The sequence below is a fragment of the Sceloporus occidentalis genome, unplaced genomic scaffold (genome assembly GCF_023333645.1).
Source record: "Sceloporus occidentalis isolate IW3139 unplaced genomic scaffold, rSceOcc1.0.p SCAF_41, whole genome shotgun sequence".
Lineage (NCBI taxonomy): Eukaryota > Metazoa > Chordata > Lepidosauria > Squamata > Phrynosomatidae > Sceloporus > Sceloporus occidentalis.
Window position 1 is genome coordinate 4,170,729 of NW_028317021.1, and position 23,333 is coordinate 4,194,061.

General features: G+C 43.3%; 1 protein-coding gene across 1 annotated transcript in view; it reads left to right on the top strand.

The window, feature by feature from the left end:
* Positions 1-23,333, top strand: part of PPIL2 (peptidylprolyl isomerase like 2) — a 71,885-nt gene that overhangs the window by 27,150 nt on the left and 21,402 nt on the right. The window contains exons 9-14 of the mRNA XM_089489931.1: positions 2,167-2,242; positions 4,191-4,351; positions 4,648-4,723; positions 6,760-6,866; positions 17,275-17,364; positions 19,137-19,170. Of these exons, the coding sequence (XP_089346057.1) occupies positions 2,167-2,242; positions 4,191-4,351; positions 4,648-4,723; positions 6,760-6,866; positions 17,275-17,364; positions 19,137-19,170 (544 nt within the window). The remainder of the gene's footprint in view (positions 1-2,166; positions 2,243-4,190; positions 4,352-4,647; positions 4,724-6,759; positions 6,867-17,274; positions 17,365-19,136; positions 19,171-23,333) is intronic.

Below are 23,333 nucleotides of genomic sequence, written 5' to 3' on the forward strand. Positions count from 1 at the left end.
TCTCTTTTTGATGTTGTTTAACCTCCACATTTCCACTGTGACTAACAAGACAGATGTGAGCCGATGTGGCCTCCGTCCTCCTGGTTGATGCAGAGGCCACGGTGCGGTGCAATAGCCAGCTGCCATGGTACCCAGAACTGATGTTATAGCTGGGGCCCCCTGTGACATCTGGTTGCTCAGCAACACGGAGATACCAGGAGGGGAGATGCAAGGGTGGGGGGGGGGGCAGGTTGATCATAAAAGCCACTAATAGAATGGCATTGGAAGACAACTGGCAGGGCAGTGAAGGGACAGGAAGCTTTGTCTCCAGGTAAGAGGCCAGACAAAGCTTCCTATCCCTTCACTGCCCTGCCAGTTGTCTTCCAATGCCGTTAGAGTAGCGAAGAAGTTCTAGGGGTGAGATCTTCTTTTGGGACTGTTGAAGTGAGGGGATTCCCCTGAGTGGGCCTCAAAATGGGGGTCTTCTTCCACCTCAGCCACACGTCACCACCCCCTGGTCCATGAGCCTAGCCTGCCCTGTGAAAAAGAGGTTGGTAACATAAACTTTTGTAGACGGAGGGCCTTGACAGACCGACCATAAAGGCCAGCATCGGGGTGGAGCGGGGGTGTGGCGGCCGCATGATGCATGCCCCAACTCTGCCCCTATGCTGGCGTGATGCCACATACCCCACCACACAGTGGGCAGCATCACAGCTCTCCTGAGGTGCTGCGTCCTGATGACGCGGCACCAAAGGAGCACAGAAAAGCCATGGCGCCGGCAGCTATGGTACCCTTTCCATGGCACAGAAAGGAGCTGCTTTTTGCGCCACAGAAAGGTCAGATCAGGACTGCGGCAGATCTGGTGCTGTAGGCCACCCCTTAAGGAGCAGTCTTAGCCTTCAAGTCTACTTCATCAGATGAATGGAGTGAAGTGTCCAGGAACGGATATTGTCTGAAGTCTCTCTTTGTAGGCACTTCACTCCATGAATCTGACTTAGGGCCCTAACATACAGGCCAAAATAAAGCTGCTTCGGGTCACTTTGGAGGTATGCTGTTTAAATGATGCATGCGTCCTAAGAGGCCAGAAGTCACTCCAAGGCCATGCTCCAGTCCTAAGGACTGCAGTGCAGCTTTGGTGCAACTTCTGACCTCTTAAGATGCATGTGTCATTTAAAGAGCATACCTCCAAAGTGACCCAAAGCAGCTTTATTTTGGCCTGTCTATCAGGTCCTTAGTTTATGAAAGCTAATGCTACCAACCTCTTTCAGTTAATCTGAGGTGCTCTAAGATCCCCTTGCATGGTGATCCAGATTAACACAGTTATGTCTCGGAATTCTGTCACTTATTTGAGATAACCGATTTCAAAAGCAGGGAGGGGAATGTTTTTGGCTGCCATTTTTGACCTCATCCCACCATCTCGAGATGAGGTGGCATCTACAGCAACTCTTCTCCAAGCCTGTGGGATGCATAAAACATGCAACCGTTTTCTGAACAGTTTGGGAATCATCTTTGCACACTTAACAGCCAGTTTGTGAAAAGCAATTTTCTCTTTGTGGAAAAGGCTGCTTCCCCCCTTCTTGCAGATGCAGGAGGAACAAAGAAAAATAATTAAAATGGTGTCGAAAGCAGGGAGGGGGGCTGAGTAAGCCAGTGGGTTGTCATTTGGATGCAGGTTCGCCCTGCTTGACTTCGTAAATGTCTCTTGGTTTTACTGCCAGCCATAAAACCAAAGATTTATTCACCAGTGAAAGCAAACAATTTCAGGGCTGAATGAAAGACATAATTATGTCATTTAATGAGAGACAGCGCAATTGGCTCTCTCTAGTGACTTGGTGGTGATGGAATATTGGACGGTTTCTTATCTAAAGACACAATGCTGCATTCAGCTGGAGTTACATAATTTGCATGCATATCGCCGTATTAAACAGTTGTTCCAGTGTTACTTTTGGACTTCGGGCAATTTTATGCTCTTCCTACAGAACTGCATTAGATTCCCACCCCTCCAAATTATTAAAATCACGAAAATTATTTTGGAGCTCCATTGCCTCAAGTTCACATCCCACTCAAAAAAATGTTGTGCTGGTGTGAAGTGAATAAGGGTTATCAAGGAAAAAACCCAAAAGTGCATCAAGAGGGCTGACGTCGGATGTCAGGGTGGCTAATGTTTACATCCTTGTTTTTTTAAAGGATCCGACCAACTTGGACAAATTTAATGTCTCCAGTTTTTTCCATGTTAAGAACAACTTGAAAGTGACAGATCCAGGTAAGAGTGATCTTGAGATGGCCAAAGTAAATGTGAAATCAAAGGCAATTGAACAGCAAGTGAAGCAATTGCCAACTTGCTTGGAACTGGAGAGAGTGCTGGGTATAGTGCCCTTTAGTGGACTCATTCCTATACCAGTGCTCTCTAGGACTCCATCTGCACTACAGAAATAATGCAGTCTGGCACCACTTTATGTGTCATGACTCCATCATATGGAATCTTGGGATTTGTAGTTTGTTGTGGCACCATAGCTCTCTGACATAGAAGGCTAAATATCTCACCAAACTACAAATCTCAGAATTCTGTAACATTGAGCTGTGGCAGTTAAAGCGATGTCAAACTGCATTAATTCTGCAGTGCAGATGCAGCCTTAGAAAGTTAAATCAACTATCACCATTTTGTTTTCCCTCAATTGTATTCTATTCTATTCTTGTTAATTATTTAATGTATAGGGTTTGTATGCCACCCTGTAACAGTGTCCACTGGGTGACTTATAACCATGAAACATTTCACATGCAATTACAGCAAATTTAAAAATTACAGTTACAAACAACAAGGAATAAAATTGTAAAGTAAGGTAGAATAGATAGCTAAATAGTTGAGCTCAAGTTGAGTGGATTAAAAAATTCACAGAGGCTGCATCTGTACTGCAGAAGTAATCCTGTATGACACCACTTTAAATGCCATGGTTTGGTGCTATGGAATCCTGGGATTTGTAGTTTTCAGTCTTCTCTGTCAGAGATCTCATGCTCCACAACAAACTCCAAATCCCAGGATTCCATAAGATGGAGCCTTGGTAATTAAAGTGGTGTCAAACTAGATTAGTCTTGCAATGCAGATGCAGCCAGAGTTTAAAAGCCTTGGGAGAGAGCAATAAAAAGGGCTTGGCTGAATACCAAAAAAGGGATAGGGAAGTCACTGCACAAGCATCTCCTGCAAGGGCACCACACCCGAGAAAACACTTTCCCCAGTTTATATCCATCATACAGTACTTTATTTTTCAGGGAGTGTGACACCTAGAAAAGGCATTTAAATTTGATCTCATTGTCACTTCAGGGCCTTGTGAAAAATGCAGATGTCCTCCTAGAGATGGAGGAAATATAAAGGGTAAACAGAAAGGAATTTGGGAGTAGTTACGAGTTTTGTCGGTTATCAGAGTTGTGCACTGGCACCTGCTTTCTAAAATATTTTACAGCTGCAGCATTAATTCACCAGCATGTGGTGTTGTGTTTTGTGTTTTTTAAATTGCGCTGAAAAGTTGCACTGGGGAAAAAAATTCTCCCCACTCTTTGGTTGAATACCCGTGGTTAAAATAAAACTACAGGTGTCAGTTTGAATTGAAATAGTTTCTGGTTATTTGTGGTGAAATATATTTAGAATTGGAATACAATCAAAATTGGTTTTGAAGGCTTTATTAATCAACATGTATGTTACATTTGGACATTAACACCAGATAGTTAACCATGTTGTGCAGACACAACAATCCAGGCATGACAAATTGTCATGCACCCAAAGCAGAAGCTGATGTTCTGCTGCTCTCAGCTGTGGGCAAAGAAGAAGGGTATGTGGAGAACTCATATGCCCAGGAGGAGGCCAAACAAAGTATGCTCCTCCAGCTCTTTTGGAGCTCCATCTTATCGGCTCTAGCCAGCCCAACCACTGATGACAGACGCTGGGAGTTGTAGTTTGACAGGCAGCACATGGCTGAGCCCTGGTGGAGCATGATATCAGAAATCAGCCATAAATTTCCCTGTTCCAAATATACTTCACCCCTTCTTTGCCTCCCACACCCAATATATTTTCACGACCTCCTTGCTTGTTTAGGAGAGTTGAGGGGGCAGGCAACAGTATCTTTTACTTTAAGAGGAATTGTGAGATAAGGGAAATGCAAGTGTTGGTTGTGTAATGAAATCCCATTTTCAAAACATGAATGTTAAATATGTTGCAGATGAGGAGAAAGCAAAATCAGACCCCTCCTATTACCTGAAGAATGCCAACGCTGAGACCCGAGAAACGCTATCAGAACTTTATAAGGAATTCAAAGGGGACGAAATGCTGGCCGCGACAATGAGGGGGCCAGAGAAGAAGAAAGTGGATAAGCTGAATGCAGTGAGTGAAGTTTACAGATTTATAAACAGAGCAGATCTAAAAGACGGAGGGGGACAAGGATTGTTTGGTACAGAAGAGTGATATGCAACATTCCATAAGCTGGAATGCATCCCAATTGATTAATAGAAGGTTATTCTCTCTGTAAAACCTTGAATACTGAGACATTGGCCAGACTCCTCTTCTAGTTTATCTGTTCCCTTGTTTTATACAATTTTCCCCCCTCTGCAGCTGGTAAGGCTGTTTGTTTAAAAGTTGTGGCATATAATATATACAATCCCTTTGCTGTTGTTCAATAGGCACACTACTCTACAGGCAGAGTGAGCGCCTCCTTCACATCTACTGCCATGGCACCCGAAACGATGCATGAAGCAGGTAGGGTCATTTAAGGCTGCCTCGTTTCCTTCAGTTACAAAATAAATTTCAATTATTTATTTGATTTCTATCCCGCCTTTCTCCCAAAACTGGGTCTCACGATGGATCACAAGGTGACCTAAAAAGGTACAGTTGAAAATACAAAAAGGGATAATGTTGAAATAGTCAGAGAAGTAATAATACTGCAATGTAGCTGAATCAAAAACAGTTTTAAAGTACATCAGTTTTAAAGAGTGATGCATGACGCATCCATGGGTTAAAAACCCCTTTTTCTCCTATGAATCAGTTGCCATGTGTGTGCCTTGCATGAAAGGGTGTTTGGCTGCTGGTACAAAGACAGTGTGTAGGGGGGTAGCGAACATCTAGGAGGCAAGACTGGGCAACAGTTCCCTTGGGGCTCTTATGATCTCAGAGGCCCACCATCATGAATCATGGCCAAGCTGGAGTTCATTGTCTAGCCCTTGACCTCCCAGCTTGGTTTCTGTCACGATTGGCTTTATTCACGCATTTAACCTCCCTCCTGGGTAATTCCAGTTATGGGGGCAGGGAGGAAGGTTCAGTTCCCTGGTTGTTTCTTTTGTGTTACATCCCTGTAAACATCCACATGTAGGAGGGGAAAGACCTAAAGGGAGTTTGCTCTGCACAGATTAGGCATCCTATGAAATGTAGAACTGCATCTTGTGTCACTCCTCTATCCTTTGCACACTGGGTCTGCTAGGAGAGAACATCATACTCTGTTCACAGCAGCTTAGGCAATATGATGCCCATCTCAAGTCCACAGATAGGCTCAGATCCCTAAAAAGGGATAGGGGAATGTTTGACTCTCCTAATATTTTGCACTCCAGTTCCCATATGCTCCAACTACCATGACCCCAGTGGTAGGGAGTTGTACAGGGTCAGAGATGCAGAGGGTCAAAGGTTCCTCAACTCTCTGATCCAATATGCGACGAGAAAGGTTTGATTACTTTCTAACCCTGTAGGAGTGCCCATTCTGCCCCAATTCCACCACTGACTAGTTTTATAAAAGCTAGCTGGTTGTAGCATGATGGTTAGAGTCTCAGATGGCTTGGGATTCCAAGTTCAAGTCCTTATTAAGATCACTGGTTCACCTTGCCTCGGTCTCTTAATCTTCATATAGTTGCTATAATACTAACGTTGAGAATTAGAGAGCCATTGGAGCTTACTGGGATAGACATTTAGCAAAAAAATAAAAGACTAACCTCTCTAAGCTAATACTGGCTGAAGAAAGAACTTCTTAGGTAGAAGAGGAGATGTTAAAAACCACTGGAAACCTGCCGTTTGATATGCTTGTAATGCTCTGGTGTGGCTTGAAGTTAATTCCTGTCATTTAGTGCACAGTTAGAATGTTTAGCACCAAAATTAACCTCAGTCCTTCCAAATTCAAGCCATGTTGATGGTTCTTGGTAAACCTGCTCTCCTGTGTAACAGAAGAGCAATTCGGAATTACCTTTTATAGAGTTGTGATTCACCCCGTATGAGTTTGCAAATAGGAGTTGTTGCGCTTGCATCCAGTTTGTCAGCTTTCCATGAACTACTAGTTGGCCACTGTGCAGACAAAATGCTGGAGTGGATAGGCCAAGGTGGGGAGCCTTTAGCCTTCTAGGTGTTTTGGTCTATAAGCATTCCAGCATGGTCCTTAATAAGGCATTGTGAGAGGAGCATCTCACATCATCTGGCAGGTCTAAAGATTTCCCCACTCCCAGCATAAGCCTTTTATATGATGAAGCACAGTTCTTTTTATGTTCTTTTCAGAACTGATAAACCTCTCAATATCATTTGCTGGGGAAGAGTAGCTGAGAAGAGCTATTGTTCTGTTTGAGGTCTTTCTCTTGCGGCATTTGGCTGACCATTGTGGGTACAGAATTCTACATTAGATAAATCTTTGGTCTGATCCAACATGGTGGGACTTATGCTGTTAGATTCCTAAGAGGAGGAAAGTGTTAATCTTTACTGAGCATCAAACAAACAATACAGATCTAATGGATACTAATTTCCCTGTTTTCTTTTGTAATTAGCTGCCATTGATGACGACGTGGTACGCTACCAATATGTGAAGAAGAAAGGCTATGTTCGGCTGCACACCAACAAGGGAGATCTCAATCTTGAGTTGCACTGTGACATGGTATGCACTGTGACAATGTAAAATAATAATAATGTCTCACTTGAGGCAGTAGTTATCATTTGCTTACTGTGTGGACAGCTTGTTGGACTAGACAGGCCTGGTCTGATCCAACAACAATCTTTTTATCTTCTTAACTCTCTGGCTAAAGCCTGAACTGGTGCTACTACTTTATTTTTTCAGAGTCCATAGCTGGTCCATAGAGCATTTCAATGATGAGAAGAAAGTTTTGTTCCCAGTGCCATGATGTTCCCTGGTTTGGAACTTTTACCTTATAGTAATGAATGGCAAAGAGATGGGTTGTGCTATTGTGGGTTCATATGTCACAATAATGTATGTCCAAGTATATATGTATTTATAGCAGGGTAGGAACTATATGTCCCTCTAGATGGTGTTTGGCTGTGACTCCCAGCAGCCCTAGCCGGAGTAGCCATTGATAAGTAATGAATAATGCTGGCTCAACAACACCTGGGCCACAAAATTTCCGCCCCTGAACTATTGAGTGGGATTCTGTTGGTTAGCCCCAACTAGAATAGACATGTCAGTGAATCCTATTGATTCAATGGGTCTACTCTAGTTGGGATGAACAACAGGATTGAGGCCATAATGCCCAGTATGTGAATCAGTGCATGCCACGAATCTTAGCTGCAGTGAGAACCCAAAGGGACAATAAAACAGAGGAATAGTTGGTCCTACACGAGAATCTTACCCACCTTTGTTTGTTATTGAGTTTAAAAATCTCGATAAAAATTAAATAGAAACAAATGTTTGTAATAGTGTGATGGAACTATATAATACAGCCAGAGCCTCAAAACTTGCTTTTTGGACTATAGCTTCCAGAATTCCCCACCAGCCTGGCCAGTGGCCATGTTGGCTGAAGGATTCTGGGAGCAGTAGTTCAAACACATAACCTTTCCAAGCTTTGATCAGAACAGAAAACAGCAACTGAAAGAGCTTGTATTCCTGGTCTGGAAAACATGTATTCAGCATAGCGAGTAGTAAGGCATACTGGGTGTTGTAGTCCAACAATATCTGGAATGCCACACATCCCTCATCCTTGTTATAGTTCAGTGGTTCCCAGTCTTGAGTCCTCCAGATTTTTGGATTTCAGCTCCCACAATTCCTTACTATTGGTCAAGTTGGCTGGGGCTTCTGGGATCTGAGGTCCAAAACAGATGGAGGACCAACGGTTGGGAGCCACTGTGTGGTTCATAGTTTGGTAGCAGAATAGCAGGTATGTCGCTCACTGCATGATCTCCTTGGGGAGAGAGGAATGGGAGCAGAAAGTTGGATTAAAATACTTTCAGTAGCCACCTCTTTGTGTGTCTTTGTCCCAAATGGAAGTGAGGAACAGGTGGTGTGTGTGGCATTGGTTTACTTCATTATGAGTTGGCAAGGAGGCAGTGGGATGGTATGAACATTTCAGGATTGTGCTGTGCTGGGGTGGTTCTTGGGAACTTTGATCAAATGTTGAATGCCAACTTTGTTTTACTCTGTATTAATTGGATAACGCTGATATTGAAGGAAGAAAGCCTTGGAACACCAAGGAAGTTGTTATTTGGAGCAGGCTCAAAAATGAACAGACTGTTTTGAACCATTTATTTGGCTGAATGTCATGATGTATAACATTCCAAGTGTGGTTTCTTTGGTCTACATTGTTTCTGTCCTTGGAATGTTGCATTTCAGTTTCCTGGGTGTCCTTTCCAGTAGGGTGCATGTTCATCGTACCTTTCTGTCACTGACCTCTTGAAGGAGACTTTGCACGTTCTTGAGAGCCTGTGAAATTGGAAGCTCATGCCCACCCCTAGACTCACTCAGATATGGACCTTGTGCCATCTGCTTCTGCCCTTAATTATTTATTTGGTATGAAATCTGGTCAGATTGTAAATAACCTTTGCTGCCATGTGCTTGTGAACTTTTCTTGAGCAAAGATATTGTTGAAAGCTGTCCTTTCAAAAGAATGAGGAAGCACAGAAAGAGGAGTGGTAAAGCAGGCATAATTCATGGGTTAGTTTCATCAGAGAGGGAAGTTCTTCCAGTGATGTAGATCGTAACTGTTCCATGCCATCTTTGTGTTCATAGTTTCTGTGCCCAGCTCAGAGGCTGGTTTTGGTGTGGAGTCTGTCTGTTCTCAGTTGGTCTGATCTTTGGGGATGGCAGACACTGGGACCATAGTCGGAAGTCTTAGCAGCTTGGTAGAAGCTGGGGATGCTTTCTCTTTTTAGGAGCCTGGGGTCACTTTGATGCTGTGATGTGGCAGCACAGTATGACTTTATGAAGGACATAACCCAGAGATATGGAAAAATGGTTTCAGTGCACCTTGTTCTGGTGTAAGACTACTCTTTTATTATGCTGTACCTGCCGACACCCAAAAATCATTTCTGTGATGGTTTTATACTTGAGTCATGATCCAGTTAGACCAGCGGTTCTCAACCTCTGGTCCTCCAGATGTTTTTGACTTCATCTCCCAGATACCCTCAGCATTGGCTATGCTGGCAAAGGCTTCTGGGTGCTGAAGTCCAAAACAGCTGGAGGATCAAAGGTTGAGAACCTCTGAGTTAAGACACATGTGTTAGTCAAATGGCTGTTGTGACTCTGATTCTGACTAGAAGCCAGGACAATACAGGCAAGGAGAACCAGATGGGTCAAGAAGATCAGGAGTGCAAGCCATGGAGGTGATGAGCCCAAGATCCAGCTATGAACCTCAGCTAGACCTTGTCTGCCAGGAGCCCCTTGAAACAGATCCTGTGTTTCCAGGCCAAATCTCTTGCCCTCATAAGGAAGATTCCATGCTTTCAGGATCTCTGTTTTTTTATTAGAAGCATAAAGTCCACCAGTTGGTGCTGGGGAAAAGTAGTGGTCTATGGCTAACAGACAGCTTAATAGGATTAAGAGCATTCACATGGAGCTTGAACTATTTCCAGTGTCAAAACTGTGTTAACGCCTTTCTGGATCATCTCCTTAAGTGTCCATCCTTCATAGAATCATAGAATCGTAGAGTTGGAAGAGACCACAAGGGCCATCCAGTCCAACCCCCCTGCCATGCAGGAAATCTCAATCAAAGCATCCCCGACAGATGGCCATCCAGCCTCTGCTCAAAGACCACCAAAGAAGGAGACTCCACCACACTCTGAGCGAGTGTGTTCCACTGTCAAACAGCCCTTACTGTCAGGAAGTTCCTCCTAATGTTGAGGTGGAATCTCTTGCTGCAGCTTGCATCCATTGTTCGGGTCCTGTTCTCTGGAGCAGCAGAAAACAAGCTTGCCCCCTCCTCAATATGACATCCCTTCAAATATTTAAACAGGGCTATCGTATCACCTGTTAACCTTCTTTTCTCCAGGCTAAACATCCCCAGCTCCCTAAGTCGTTCCTCATAGGACATGGTTTCTAGACCCTTCACCATTTTAGTCACCCTCCTTTGGATATGCTCCAGTTTCTCAATGTCCTTTTTGAATTGTGGTGCCCAGAACTGGACACAATATTCCAGGTGGGGCCTGACCAAAGCAGAGTCATGTTTGGTCATGTCAAAATTTGGATGTCGCAGAGCTTTTTGCTTCATTTGTTCATTAGACTTACGTTTACGCCTTCCTACCAGGCACCTGTGTAGTCTGGCAGGGAAGACGTTAAAAAAGGTAACACCATTTTATATTTGAGTGAAGCACACCTGGAACAGAGTGCCTTGCAAAGGTATTCAGCCACTTAGACTTTTCCACATTTCAAACTGAAATTGAAACGGATAGCACCCCTTTTTTTGTTTTCTTCATTTACTTAAACTTTTGTGCCACAGTGAAAACACTTCATACCTTCACAGTGTCGGATAGCTTGTGTACATCAAGTGGTAACAACGCCAATTAAATCCATTCCAATTCTAGACTGTAACAATGAAATGTGAAAAAGCCTAAGGAGAAGGGGTGAATAATTCTGTGAGGTACTGTATAAAGAAAGCATCAAAATCGATTAGGGAGAATGCATTTTCCTGGGAGCTGTTGCTTGTCTGGTGCGTTTTATTGACCTTAGTTTATTTTTATATACACCGAGGCAATGCTATATAAGATAATGCAACAATGCTAATAATAAAATCATAAGGAAAGAAAGTATTGTCTGGTTGTTGGAATAAATTTCAATTCAGAGAGAGCCCTCCATTGATTCCAGGGACTCCTCCTTCATCTCCCAACTTATAGGTTGCTTTTTGTAGTTGATGATCCACTGCCATATTAATTTGCCAACCTTCATCATCATTTCCAGTTGCCTGAAGCTACACATTTGTTACCACCTTCGGAGCAAGAGTAGGGAGAGAATTCCAGCATTACAACTTCATTAAAACCTCAATTTCTGGGCAAGCAGAACAGTCTTCACCTGGTGTCAAAATGGGATAGGATGAGGGAATAAGGGCCAGGCAAGCCTCTATGGAAAGAGCGAGAAAATGAAGAATCACAGTGCAACAGAAAGGTCCGGCAGACTTTACTCAGACCTTTGAAAGTTGCTTTTTAAAACAAAGAGCTACAATTCCAATTCCAAGGGAGGAGACCCCCCACAGCTATCAGTTGCCATTATACTTGCACTTTTGAAAAGCACCTTTGTTTTCTGTTATGTACAAGGTCTGAAGTTGCATTACAGTTATAATGTGACTTAGGCCCTGTACAGACTGGCGCTTTATGCCGGTCTGGGGCCGAAATTAGGGCTCGGTAGGGTTGCCCGTGCGCCATATTGTCGCACCCCCATCCACACGGAGCGTACCATTATGGCTGGCGCATAGCTGTCTGAGTGCCCAAATGGCGCTTGCCAGAAGCATTGTCATCATGGCGCATGAGCACCATTATGACGCCCCTAAAAAGAAGCCGCCTAGAGTGTCTCCTTTTTAGGGAGCACGTTGGTGCTACGCCATGTGGCTGGCACGGTACCAACGAGGGGCAAAGACAGGCGAGATGGAGCCGCCCGTCTGTGTCCCCCCATGGTCATACCTTACTTACACGAAACATGTTTGTCATGAGTTACTTCTGAGCTATAGAATTCTTTTAGTCCACAGTGCCCACAGTGGATGTATTTCAAATGGTTCACAGTAATAAAGAGCTGTGGATTATTAGGCATATCCAATAAAATAGACATTCTTAATAAGTGTGGATCAGGGAAGGGGCAGATTTCAGATGTGCACTAGAACATGGTACATGCATACAATTTGAAAATGTGTACAAATTGCCAGCCTTTTAAAAGATGCTTGAAAGGAGTAAGGTTTGTTCTGTTATGGAGGTGGGATAGTTACAGAGCTTGAAAGTACTTTTGGGGTTAACCACGGCCATGCCTGTGTATTTTACAGTGGGATTACAATGCCTGGGTACTGCTAAAAGCCTACCCCCACCCTCCATTTGATAGCTGAAGATTTTGCAACATCTGTCCACGTGTGACAACTGGCATCTGCAGCAGCCTGTATTGGGCAGAATTGATTGAAAATAGTCCTTGCACAGAGCTGGAATGAGAGCAGAGAGAGGCAGTGCCCAAAGGCTCAGAGAGATAACTGAGATTTCAATCTCATGACTGAACTGCTGGCACATATTTTGCATCTGAAAGCCCCAGCAACTAATTTAAAAAAGCAGCAGGGCTGGAGAAAGGCAGACAAATCAGTCGGCTGCTGTGAAAATGCTCAAATCAGTTGAGTTGGCACATATCTGGATTTTGTCTGGCTGGAGTCCTATCCTCTTGGCAGCAAGGAAAACTTGACAGTTTATTTATGCATGCATACATACTCCGCTTTTCGGTCAAGGTTGATTCCAAAAGCAGTTTAAAATCCATCACAGAGATCTGATGTGAGGTGTTAGGGATACTGTAGCATTGTGCAAAACTGTTTCTTCTGGCCTCTGGAGGTTGCTGAGACAGACTTAATCTACACATGCAGCAGTGAGATGATAGAGGTCTGGAGTGAGCAAGGATTGACCATATCACTCTGAATTGCAGGCGGGGGTGCTCTTTTTAATGCTTCCCATGTTGCCTTTCAAAGCATTCCATGTAGGAACAAGTGAGCACATCATGGAGAAGGGTTCTCATCCAGGTCATGCTCTGCGTTGTTGCCATTCTGTTTACACGGAGGTAGTTCTTGTTCTGTACACAAATGAGGACGCACCTAAAATGGCATACATTGTTGAGGCGATTTTATCATTTTACAATTGTGCCACTTTTATTATGCTCCTGTGGAGACTTGAGTGTAAGGCCCAGAATTCTTTCTCTTTCCTTTTCCAGAAGGAGAAGAGAAAGATGCTCCAGTTGGAGGAAGGGTCTGGTCAATGATGAAGGGATCTGGAATTTAAATATCAGCATGTGGAAGTTAAGAGATTGCTTTGTTTATAGAAAGGTGCAAAGAAATGCTAGTAATTTAAGAATTTGTTGTTGTTAGCTGCCTTTGAGTCGGTTCTGACTCAAGGCGACCCGGTGGATGAGACATCTCCAAGAATCCCTGTCCTCCACTGCCTTGCCCAGATCCTGCAAACCCTTGCCCATAAGCTCCCTGAATAAGTCTATGGATCTGAACTGTGGTCTTCCTCTCTTTCTTCTACCCTCCACCTTTCCTAGCATTATTGGTTTTTCTCACTCACCCAGTCCAGATCAATTATTTGACTCTTTAGATATACTCTTTAGATATGAAGTTTTCCATTCATAGGATGGTTGTAAGACGAAGCTGACTTGACAACAATTAACAACAACAAGGCAAGAGCAGGTTTCCCATCAATGTATTATCTTGGGACAACCTATTCTTAAATAGGCTCCTAAACTAAATATTCTTAAATGGGGTGCATCCTATCACACTCTCCTTGTTTAACTTATATGCTGAAAACATCATTGATCTGGACTGGGTGAGTGAGAAATACCGAATAACTGGTCTTTCTGTAAGTGCTCTGTAGTTGGAGTAAGGTCTGAAAGCTTGGAAAAGTTACTTTTTTTGATCACATCTCTTTGAATCCCCCAGCCAGTGTGGCAGTAGTTCTTCTGTTTGGGGGCATCTGCTTATTGTAACCCCAAAAGCTCATTTTCCAAGTTTTGGATGGGCCCAGAGCTCAGTGGTGGAGTTCATACTTCGCCTGCCAAAAGTCCCAGCTTTCATTTCTGGCTTCACTATTAAAAAGGATCAAGAGATCCTGGAAAGCAACTGGGCAAAATGGATAGTCTGTCCCAGTACAAAGCGATTGCCCATCGTCCAGAATTTGGGATCAGCAGGCAATAGTAAGGAGTGTCCATTCATCCATTTTTTCGTCAAAGACTAGTGCCCCGGTGGACCACATGAGAATTAGTTTTTTGTGGGGTTTTTGGGCTCTGTGGCGATGTTCTAGAAGAGTTTATTCCTGAGGTTTCACCTGCATCTGTGGCTGGCATCTTCAGAGAATGAAGATGCCAGCCACAGATGCTGGCGAAACGTCAGGAAGAAACTCTTCTAGAACATGGCCACAGAGCCCAAAAACCTCACAAAAAACTATGAATGCCGGCCATGAAAGCCTTTGACTTCACAATACAAAATCTGATTGAGAGCATTAAAAAAAAATTAGGAGCTGCTTTAGTTTTTAATTTTAATGGGGGCAGGGGGTGAAAGTAAAACTGAAATTCCAAGACTCAGGGGTTTTTTTGTTCGGTTTTTTTCCTGGAAATGAAATGTCATTCCTTCCTCTGCGTGAAGGATGAAATTGGCTTCTCTTTCTGATAGAGCAAATAATCTTCGACTGGTTTTTACTGTACGCTATTCCAGTAATGTTGCTAAGGAAACCGCTTACTTGCCAGAGCGTTGTGCGCCTTGTATGATGCACACAATGACATTGGGAATGGGCTGATGGCTTATACAGGAAAAACCGCTCCGTAGAGAGTTTTCGGAAGGTGGGGGGGGGGAACGTTTGGCCTTGTTTACCAAGCTGCAGCCAACAAGATGTTTTCAAAGTAGAAATGTTCTGTAAAGTGGTTATCTGGTTTACAGACTCTGAAATAAGGTGGTTGTTTATTCCAGCACTTTGGCTTCAAGCTCATTTTAATTTTCTTTATTTAAAGCCAGTAGAAAAGTAAGCACTGTTTGTTGTCCCAGCAGCGTCTCCAAAGAACTTATTCTATTGCTCTCCGCTGCGCACCGACGTTTGCTCAAATCTGTTTATTCTCTGGTTCATAAATGTAAAAAGCAAGTATGTTGGTTTTGTCTCTTCTTCTGTTCCTACTATACAATTTTTGAGCCAGGCTTGCCATTGAATAGAGTGAGACAGCAGCCTTAAGCTCCTGGTTTTGGATATCACAAAAGGAAATTGTTGGTTCTTTAATTTATTATTATGGTACTATATTTGTAGTGTCACGGGGGTGGAGAAGCACTTGTGGGATTCCCCCCAATAACTTGACTGGCCTTCATTTTGTAAAGATGTGAACAATTCTCCACCTTGGTTTCAATGGGTTCCTCCAAAACCTGTTTGCTATCCCATTCCACCCTTTGCTTGTATTTGTTAGCAGGATTTTCTTTATTCTGCATGTATGCATTTTCTGCATGTATCCATTTGTATATTTTCTGTAATGTATGCAATCATTTCTCCCCATGTGTATCTTTTCCCCATTGACTGAAACATGTTTTTCCATAGAATGTAACTTCAACCATATACACCTGTAGGAATTTGCATTTTTAAAATATCTGCACGAGTGTGTGCATTTTATTTCTCCATAGTATACCACAAGCCTCTAAAAGATGTAAGATTCAGAGACACCATGTGTTTTAACAGATTTGATAGGTGCAACATGCATCATTTTGGCAAGGATCTTGAACCCTGTAGGATTCTTTTTCATCTCAAATCTTGTGCGCTTTGACTGGTGAAAAGGACATCCGAGGCACCATTAATGGCTTTTCCTCACACAGTCACATGTCTTCGGCTGACCTTGCCATGACTTAAGCAAAATGGCCCAAATCCTGAGGAAGTTAGTCATTCCCAAGTCCCATTGTAATCAATAGGGCAATTTCATTCCTCCTGGGAATTTACTATGATTTCATTTTCCATGCAGTTGGGCCATGGTTAAGTCTCTCTAAAAATACAGTTGCGATGATGATGATGATGATGATGATGATGATGATGATGATGATGATGATGATAAAAGAAGTTGAGGGGAGGAACAGAGACATGTTTGCAGAGGTGTTTGGGGAAAACTGACAGTCTTGTTGATGCCCAGGTGCAGGTACTGTATGTAATATTTATGCATATTAAATTAGATTAACCAAGCCTCATAGCCACAAGTTGTGCATTTCTATGGCTCTTCATACAATCTGATTTAAAGATCATAGAATCGTGGAGTTGGAAGAGGCCACAAAGGCCATCCAGTCCAACCCCCTTCTGCCATGCAGGAAATCTAAATCAAAGCATCCCCGACAGATGGCCATCCAGCCTCTGTTTGAAGACCTCCAGGGAAGGAGACTCCACTACACTTGGAGGAAGGAGTGTGTTCCACTGTCGAACAGCCCTTACTCTCAGGAAGTTCCTCGTAATGCTTAGATGGAATCTCTTTTCCTAGAGCTTGCATCCATTGTTCCAGGCCCTGTTCTTAGGGTTAGGGAGCAGCAGAAAACAACCTTGTTCCCTCCTCAATATGATATCCCTTCAAATATTTAAACATATATCACCTCTTAACCTTCTCTTTTCCTGGCTAAACATACCCAGCTCCCTAAGGCATTCCTCATAGGGCATGGTTTCCAGACCCTTCACTATTTTAGTCACCCTCCTTTGGACAAGCTCCAGCTTCTTAACATCCTTTTTGAACTGTGGTGCCCAGAACTGGACACAGTATTCCAGGTGGGGCCTGACTAGAGCAGAATAGAATGGCACTATTACCTCCCTTGATCTAGACACTATACTTTTATTGATGCAACCTAAAATCGCATTGGCCTTGTTAGCTACTGCATCACACTGTTGACTCATGTTCAACTTGTGGTCTATTTGGACTCCTAGATCCCTTTCACACGTATAAGTCTCCTTAAGTCAGGTGTCTCCCATCCTATATCTGTGCATTTCATTTTTCTGCCCTAAGTGCAGTACCTTACATTTCTCCCTGTTGAAGTTCATTTTGTTAACTTTGGCCCAGCTTTCTAGTCTATTCAGGTCATTTTGAATTTTGATCCTGTCCTCTGGGATGTTACCTATTCCTCCTAATTTGGTGTCATCTGCAAATTTGATAAGTATGCCCCCAATTCTGTCATCCTTCCTGGGCACCTGTTCACTGCATGGATCTGAGAGGTTAGACCAAGTCTATGAAAGTTGATGCTAGAACCTCTTCCTCACAGTTAGTCTCAAAGGTGTAATAAGATCACTTTGCGTACCAATCCTAAGTAACCATCTTACTTTGTGGGCATAGTGGGCGCCAAACTAGCACTGTGTGGATTTATTTACAAATGGCTGGTGTTTTTTTCTTTGTTTTTCAGACCCCTAAAACCTGTGAAAACTTCATCAAGCTATGCAAGAAAAATTACTACGACGGGACCATTTTTCACAGATCAATTCGTAATTTTGTGGTGAGTATGAAGGGTATAGGGATCGGGGGGGTGAGTATTTCATCTCCAAACTGTGTCAGGAGAACTTAATTTATGGTGCTTGGTGGTGGCTTTGATCTCCTTTGGACCAGAATATGTGACATACACAAACCAAAGCAACACACATAAACTAATAGAGACTATTCCTGGAGGAACCTAATTGCCCTTCCAGAATAAGAGCAATAACTCACTGCCTAGCAACCCATGTTGTATATACACCAGGCTGTCATCACCCATTTCCAAGCACTCAGCAGTCAAGAATCATGTCACTGCCATGTTTTTAAGGCCTCTTCATTTGTCTCATTGCAAGCATGGGTTAGATGAGTGATATGACCCTCTGAACTGCGTTATTGGAGGCAGGCATGGGCAATCTTTGGCCCTCCGGATATTTTCGACTTCATGTTCTAATAGCGCTCAGTCAGCATGGGTTATGGAAGCTGTAGATCAAACCATCTAGAGAGCCAAAATTTCCCTATCCTGATCTAAGGGGCTTTTCCATACAGTTTTTATAAGAAATTTGCAGTGGAGAAGTATCCAGGATTACCTTAGGAATGCTTCGATAGTACACAGAATAGGGTCAAGATTGCCCCTCATTGTTGCCATGTCCGCTAGTCCCTGCACTCGTTCACCTCTGTCCTTCTGACCTACGTCTAAACGGGGGGGCTGGCTATGTTTGTGGGGGCTCATCCACATAAAAAGTGGCGTTCCAAAGCTACCGTGTTTCCCCGAAAATAAGACACCATCTTATATTTATTTTTCCTCAAGAAAACACACTATGGCTTATTTTCAGGGGGTGTCTTATTTTTATTAAGTATGGTACAACAATCTACATTTGTTCAAATATAGTTAAGTTGTCGTCTTCTGGAATATAGTCATAGCTCTCCAAACCCAGAATTCCATCCTGAATTTCTTGCGACTCCATTTCCATTAGAACCATTGGCCCCAATCTTTCCGCTCCCTTCCTGCCCTCTTCCGTTCCGTGCCGGGCCTATCACTATGTCTTATTTCTGGGGTATGGCTTATATTGTGCAAATGCTTAGAAATCATGCTATGGCCTATTTATGGTTATGTCTTTATTTTCAGGGAAACAGGGTATATGTGGAGACTTGTCCTCCATGATTGGCAAAGGCTGAAACAAGGCGCCGGCTGTATTTTTGGAGCCCTGTGCTTCAAAATACACAGTCACATGAAGGACATAAGTATAGCCACTGCCCCATGCCAGATGCATGGAGCTCAAGCTGGTGGAGCCAGTGTAGCTACCAGTGGGGTCTGCTCTGACTGGCAGCAGTTGTTCAAAGCGGCAGACAGCCAGGCTCTTTCTGGTCAACAGCTACAGATCCTTGAAGTGACGAGGCAAAACCTGAAACATTTTTCATCCAAAACATACATTCTCCTTTCAGCTGTGGCTTGATCTACCTGTAGACCCTATGAAGGGGGTTATTTGGAGAGGAAATAAATTCAGCAAGACCGCACAGCAGGAATTGTCGCTAAGCAGTTATTCACATTCAGATCACGCCAGCACCTCTGCTGCACCATGCCAACCTCCCCAGTATGACCAATGCAACTCTTATTATAATAACCTCTAAATATGACTAGATGACTAATTCATTATCCAGTCCAGTGATAAAAGAAGCTGGAAATAAGCAGTAATAAGTCTCTTCTTGTGGCCCTCAAAACATATCATTTTGAAGCGAGGGAGGGTTCTTTCCTCTTTTTTTATCCTTCCACATTAAATGTATATTTTGATTCTGCAGATCCAAGGGGGCGATCCAACTGGAACAGGAACAGGTAAGCATATTGGGTTTTGCTATTTTTTTCTAATCCACACTTCTCTCATGCATGTCCCGTGACTTGTTTGTTTCCGCTTTAAAAGATGGATTAATGTCCAGATGCATCTTTTCCCTTTGAGCTGCATGCTTGTTTCTTACTCTTATTTCAGGGTGAAACCAAATTGAATGGAGACTTGGAGCACTGTTTTTATACCTGTTTAAAAAAACAAACTAACTAGGCAAAATATATTTCAGGTCAATTATTTGTAGGATTAATGGGCTTGGTAATTTTTTTCAGTAATTTGAAAAGGAAATATTAGGCCAGTTGGAATGATGTAGACTGAACTGATGACACTTTGATCTGCTGACCACTTGAATGGTTAGACAAGTGAAAAGTCGAAGGCTTTCATGGCCGGCATCCATAGTTTTTTGTGGGTTTTTTGGGCTTTGTGGCCATGTTCTAGCAGAGTTTCTTTCTGACGTTTCGCCAGCATCTGTGGCTGGCATCTTCAGAGAATGCTTTGCCTGGAAAAAGTTGGTTGTATATATACTGTGAGTGCAGGAGTGATGTCCATGTGTATTGTTCTGTATTAATGGCTGGCCTCAGGCTGGGAGGCTAATGCAAAAGAGGATTAATGTCTGCTAATTGGTGATCATTATCTGCTGGGAAAACCCCTGACTCTGAATGGTTTCCCATTTGCATTTGCTGAGTCCTTATTTTGCAAAGCATTCTCTGAAGATGCCAGCCACAGATGCTGGTGAAACTTCAGAAAGAAACTCTGCTAGAACATGGCCACATAGCCCGAAAAACCCACGGAAAAACTATAGACAAGTGAAAACTTGCAACAAAAACAAAAATTGCACTGAGTCCTCCTTTCTACTCCATTGCATTGTTTCTCCTCCTCCCAACAGTCAGTCAAGTTTCCAGATCTACTGAGATCCACTACGAAGTAGGTTACCTGGTGTCTTTCTCATGTCTATGGATAGTGTTGTTTGGGCTGCATAAGGATCATTTTCTTATTTCTTTATTCAAGATTTTTTTATGGAACAAGAGGACGTTACTTTATGCCAAATCAATCCGTTGGTTAATCTGGCTCAGTACTGCCTATACTGTCTGGCAGAGGCTCTCGGTTGTTCTTTTCCATCCCTACCTGGTCTTGAATCTGGGACCTTCTGTAAGGGAACTGCATTTCTTACAGGATCCGTACTCTGCATAAAGCATTGCCTTTTCTGAGCCCACTGTGGGAGTAGGTTATTTTGAGAACCTCAGGATGAAAAAATGCCACGGCCCTGGGCAAGGCCCATGTTATGAAAGATGCTTGTGAAATTGCCCATGGCCAGCTCCATCTCAGTCTGGTCTTGTTGCTTTGTCTGTGGTTGTTTCATAAAGATTTCTCTTTTATGCATCTGCCCATCACCCAGTTTCCTTCCATTGCTTGCCTTGTTAGCATAGAAAACTTGACAGGTAAGTCCAGAAAGTAGAAATAGAGCTCTGACACCTCTCCCACCAATGTACTGAAAGTTCCTGCGGGCATTCTTGATACTGTTTGGAATCCAGCTGATCTGTCCTCCCTCTTAGCATGAATGAATGTAGACACTGACATTGACACAAGAGAGGAATGTAGTGAAATCAATGAGATGGTTTGCTAATTTTCAAATCTTAACATGGTCCTTTTTCAGATAGAGGTTTTCAGGGCACATAGGGCACATGGAGAAGAGAAGGTTAAGAGGTGATATGATAGCCTTGTTTAAATATTTGAAGGGCTGTCATATTGAGGAGGGAGCAAGGTTGTTTTCTGCTGCTCCAGAGACTAGGACCTGGAGCAATGGATGCAAGCTCCAGGAAAAGAAATTCCAGCTCAACATTAGGAGGAACTTCCTGAGGGTAAGGGCTGTTCGACAGTGGAGCACACTCCCTCGGAGTGTAGTGGAGTCTCCTTCCTAGGAGGTGTTTAAGCAGAGGCTGGATGGCCATCTGTCGGGGATACTTTGATTGATAGTTCCTGCATGGCAGAATGGGGTTGGACTGGATGGCTCTTGCGGTCTCTTCCAACTCTATGATTCTATAATAATAAAGTGAGTAGAACACTGTCAGGTTAGTTCACTCCTTTGGGAACCATGAGGGCTAAAAAGCAGTAGATAAGCTGCCGCCGCTGCTGCTGCTGCTATTATTATTATTATTATTATTATTATTATTATTTAAATCAGCAGGGGGAATTCAGACTTTCCCTCAACTCTTGGATATACCTCTTTTAGTTCATTGTATAGCTCCAATAGGTTCTGTGGTAGTTCAGAGAAAAATATTTGGAGTATTAGCTTTGACTTGTCACCCATTCCTCCTCCTCCCCCCCCCCCCCCACATTATTTCTCTTTGTTTTTTGGATGGATGGATGGATGGATATTTTATATATATAGTGTAGTGTAGTGTAGTGTAGTGTAGTATTTAAAATCATATTATTAACCATCAGGGGGAAAATGCTGAGTACCACTCTGTACTGCATCTGAAGAAGTGGGTTTACATCCGTGAAAGCTCATGCTAAAGTAAAAACCAGGTAGTTAAAGATGCTAGTACATTTCTCCTCCCCCCCAGGAGACTAACACAGCTACTTCTTGGAAAATGACATCAGATTGTTTTTTATATATAATACAGTTTGTATCCTTGCCTTCGTCTCACTATACTCAAAACAGGGGTGTGGGGTGATCTAATGTTTCATCTTGGTATTTGAGTGCCATAGGATGATGTTGGCACTATGTTGTGTGTATAATGCACTATTCCCCTGGATATCATATTGTGTGATGCATTCACTGCTGGCAAAATCCCTTCTCCCACAGTGAAGACTTTTTCAGCTATATGGGATAGTTGAGGACAAATTTTCGAGGTTGGGAGGGCAAGTCCTACTAGTGCAATTGCCTTGCTGCTGCTGGCCTCTCTTTTTATTTTCCCAATATGATCTGCACCAGATCATGTTAGAATGTGGCTCTTTCAGGAAAAGATACTAGTCTCCATGGTATAAAAACAAATTCCAGATGAATGCAAAACAAATAAGCACACAGAAGAGACAGACTTGATTCCCCCTTTTGAAAAAGAAGTTAGCTTCTTCTCAGCGTTTCCATCTTGTTTCCTTCGACTTGGTCCACTTGAATGCTGCCTGAACATGCTGCTAGCTCAGCAGCCCTCCGAGTTGTTCACAAAGCCTGCAGCAAATCTTGCAAATCTGTCACTTTCCACTCAAATGGTTCTGACATGGTCAGGAGCCCTTTCAGAAGCCACTGTAACTCTGAATGAGCGATGAGGATCCATTTTCTAAAAATCGTATGGCTAGATCACTGACACAGAGAGGCTAAATTCTGTTGACTGGTGTGGAGAGGAATGGTGCCTGATGTGGAAAGGAGTGTGCAAAATAATAATAATAGTGAGGCACTACAGCCAGTGAACCAGCGACCCAAGGCTGGGCGCTTTCCTATGCTCCCAGGGTAAGGGATGTCGCTGGGGTTGCTGGCAAAAGCAGCGAGCCACTTCTTGGGGCTCTCAAGGAGGCAGACACTTTCTGGACAGTCAGGTCCTTGGCACCAGGTCCGCTTGGGAGCAGGTGCCAGGTACCCACTGACATTTTTCAGTCCCTGTGCAGTTGATCTCTCTTCCTCCCTTTTCTTCAGGCAGCATCTCTTCCTGATGCTACTGTCCTCTAACCAAGGCTGGCGATTGGGGTTTTCCCTCAAGACTTTGGCACATCCATGTTTGGATGCCGCATGAGCAGAACTGAATGTGGGAAACTGTTTTCTGCCAAATCGGAGTACTTGTATGGTGCATCTAGTTCATCTAGTTAGGTTCTCAGACACGGGAGTGTCTTTCTCCTCACTTGCACTCTTATTCTTGTTAATGGGGAACGGTGGACACTGAATATGGGACCTATTCAAAGCTTGCACTCCACTGTTGAACTAGGCACCCTGCCCCCAGTGTACGCTACATATTGTTTTGCTGTTTTGGTTAAAGTGAGGCTAGGCAGAAAACATAATTTCCTACTATTTACCAATCAGAATATACATCAGCAGTTGCAATGTGTGAATGGCACACTACTTGGCGGTGCCTTACCGGAGATGATACATCCATTCTCTGTTCTAAGATTTAATTCTTACAGATCCTGGGAAAGGAATTGAACCCTACTTGAAGCCTTTGCCCAG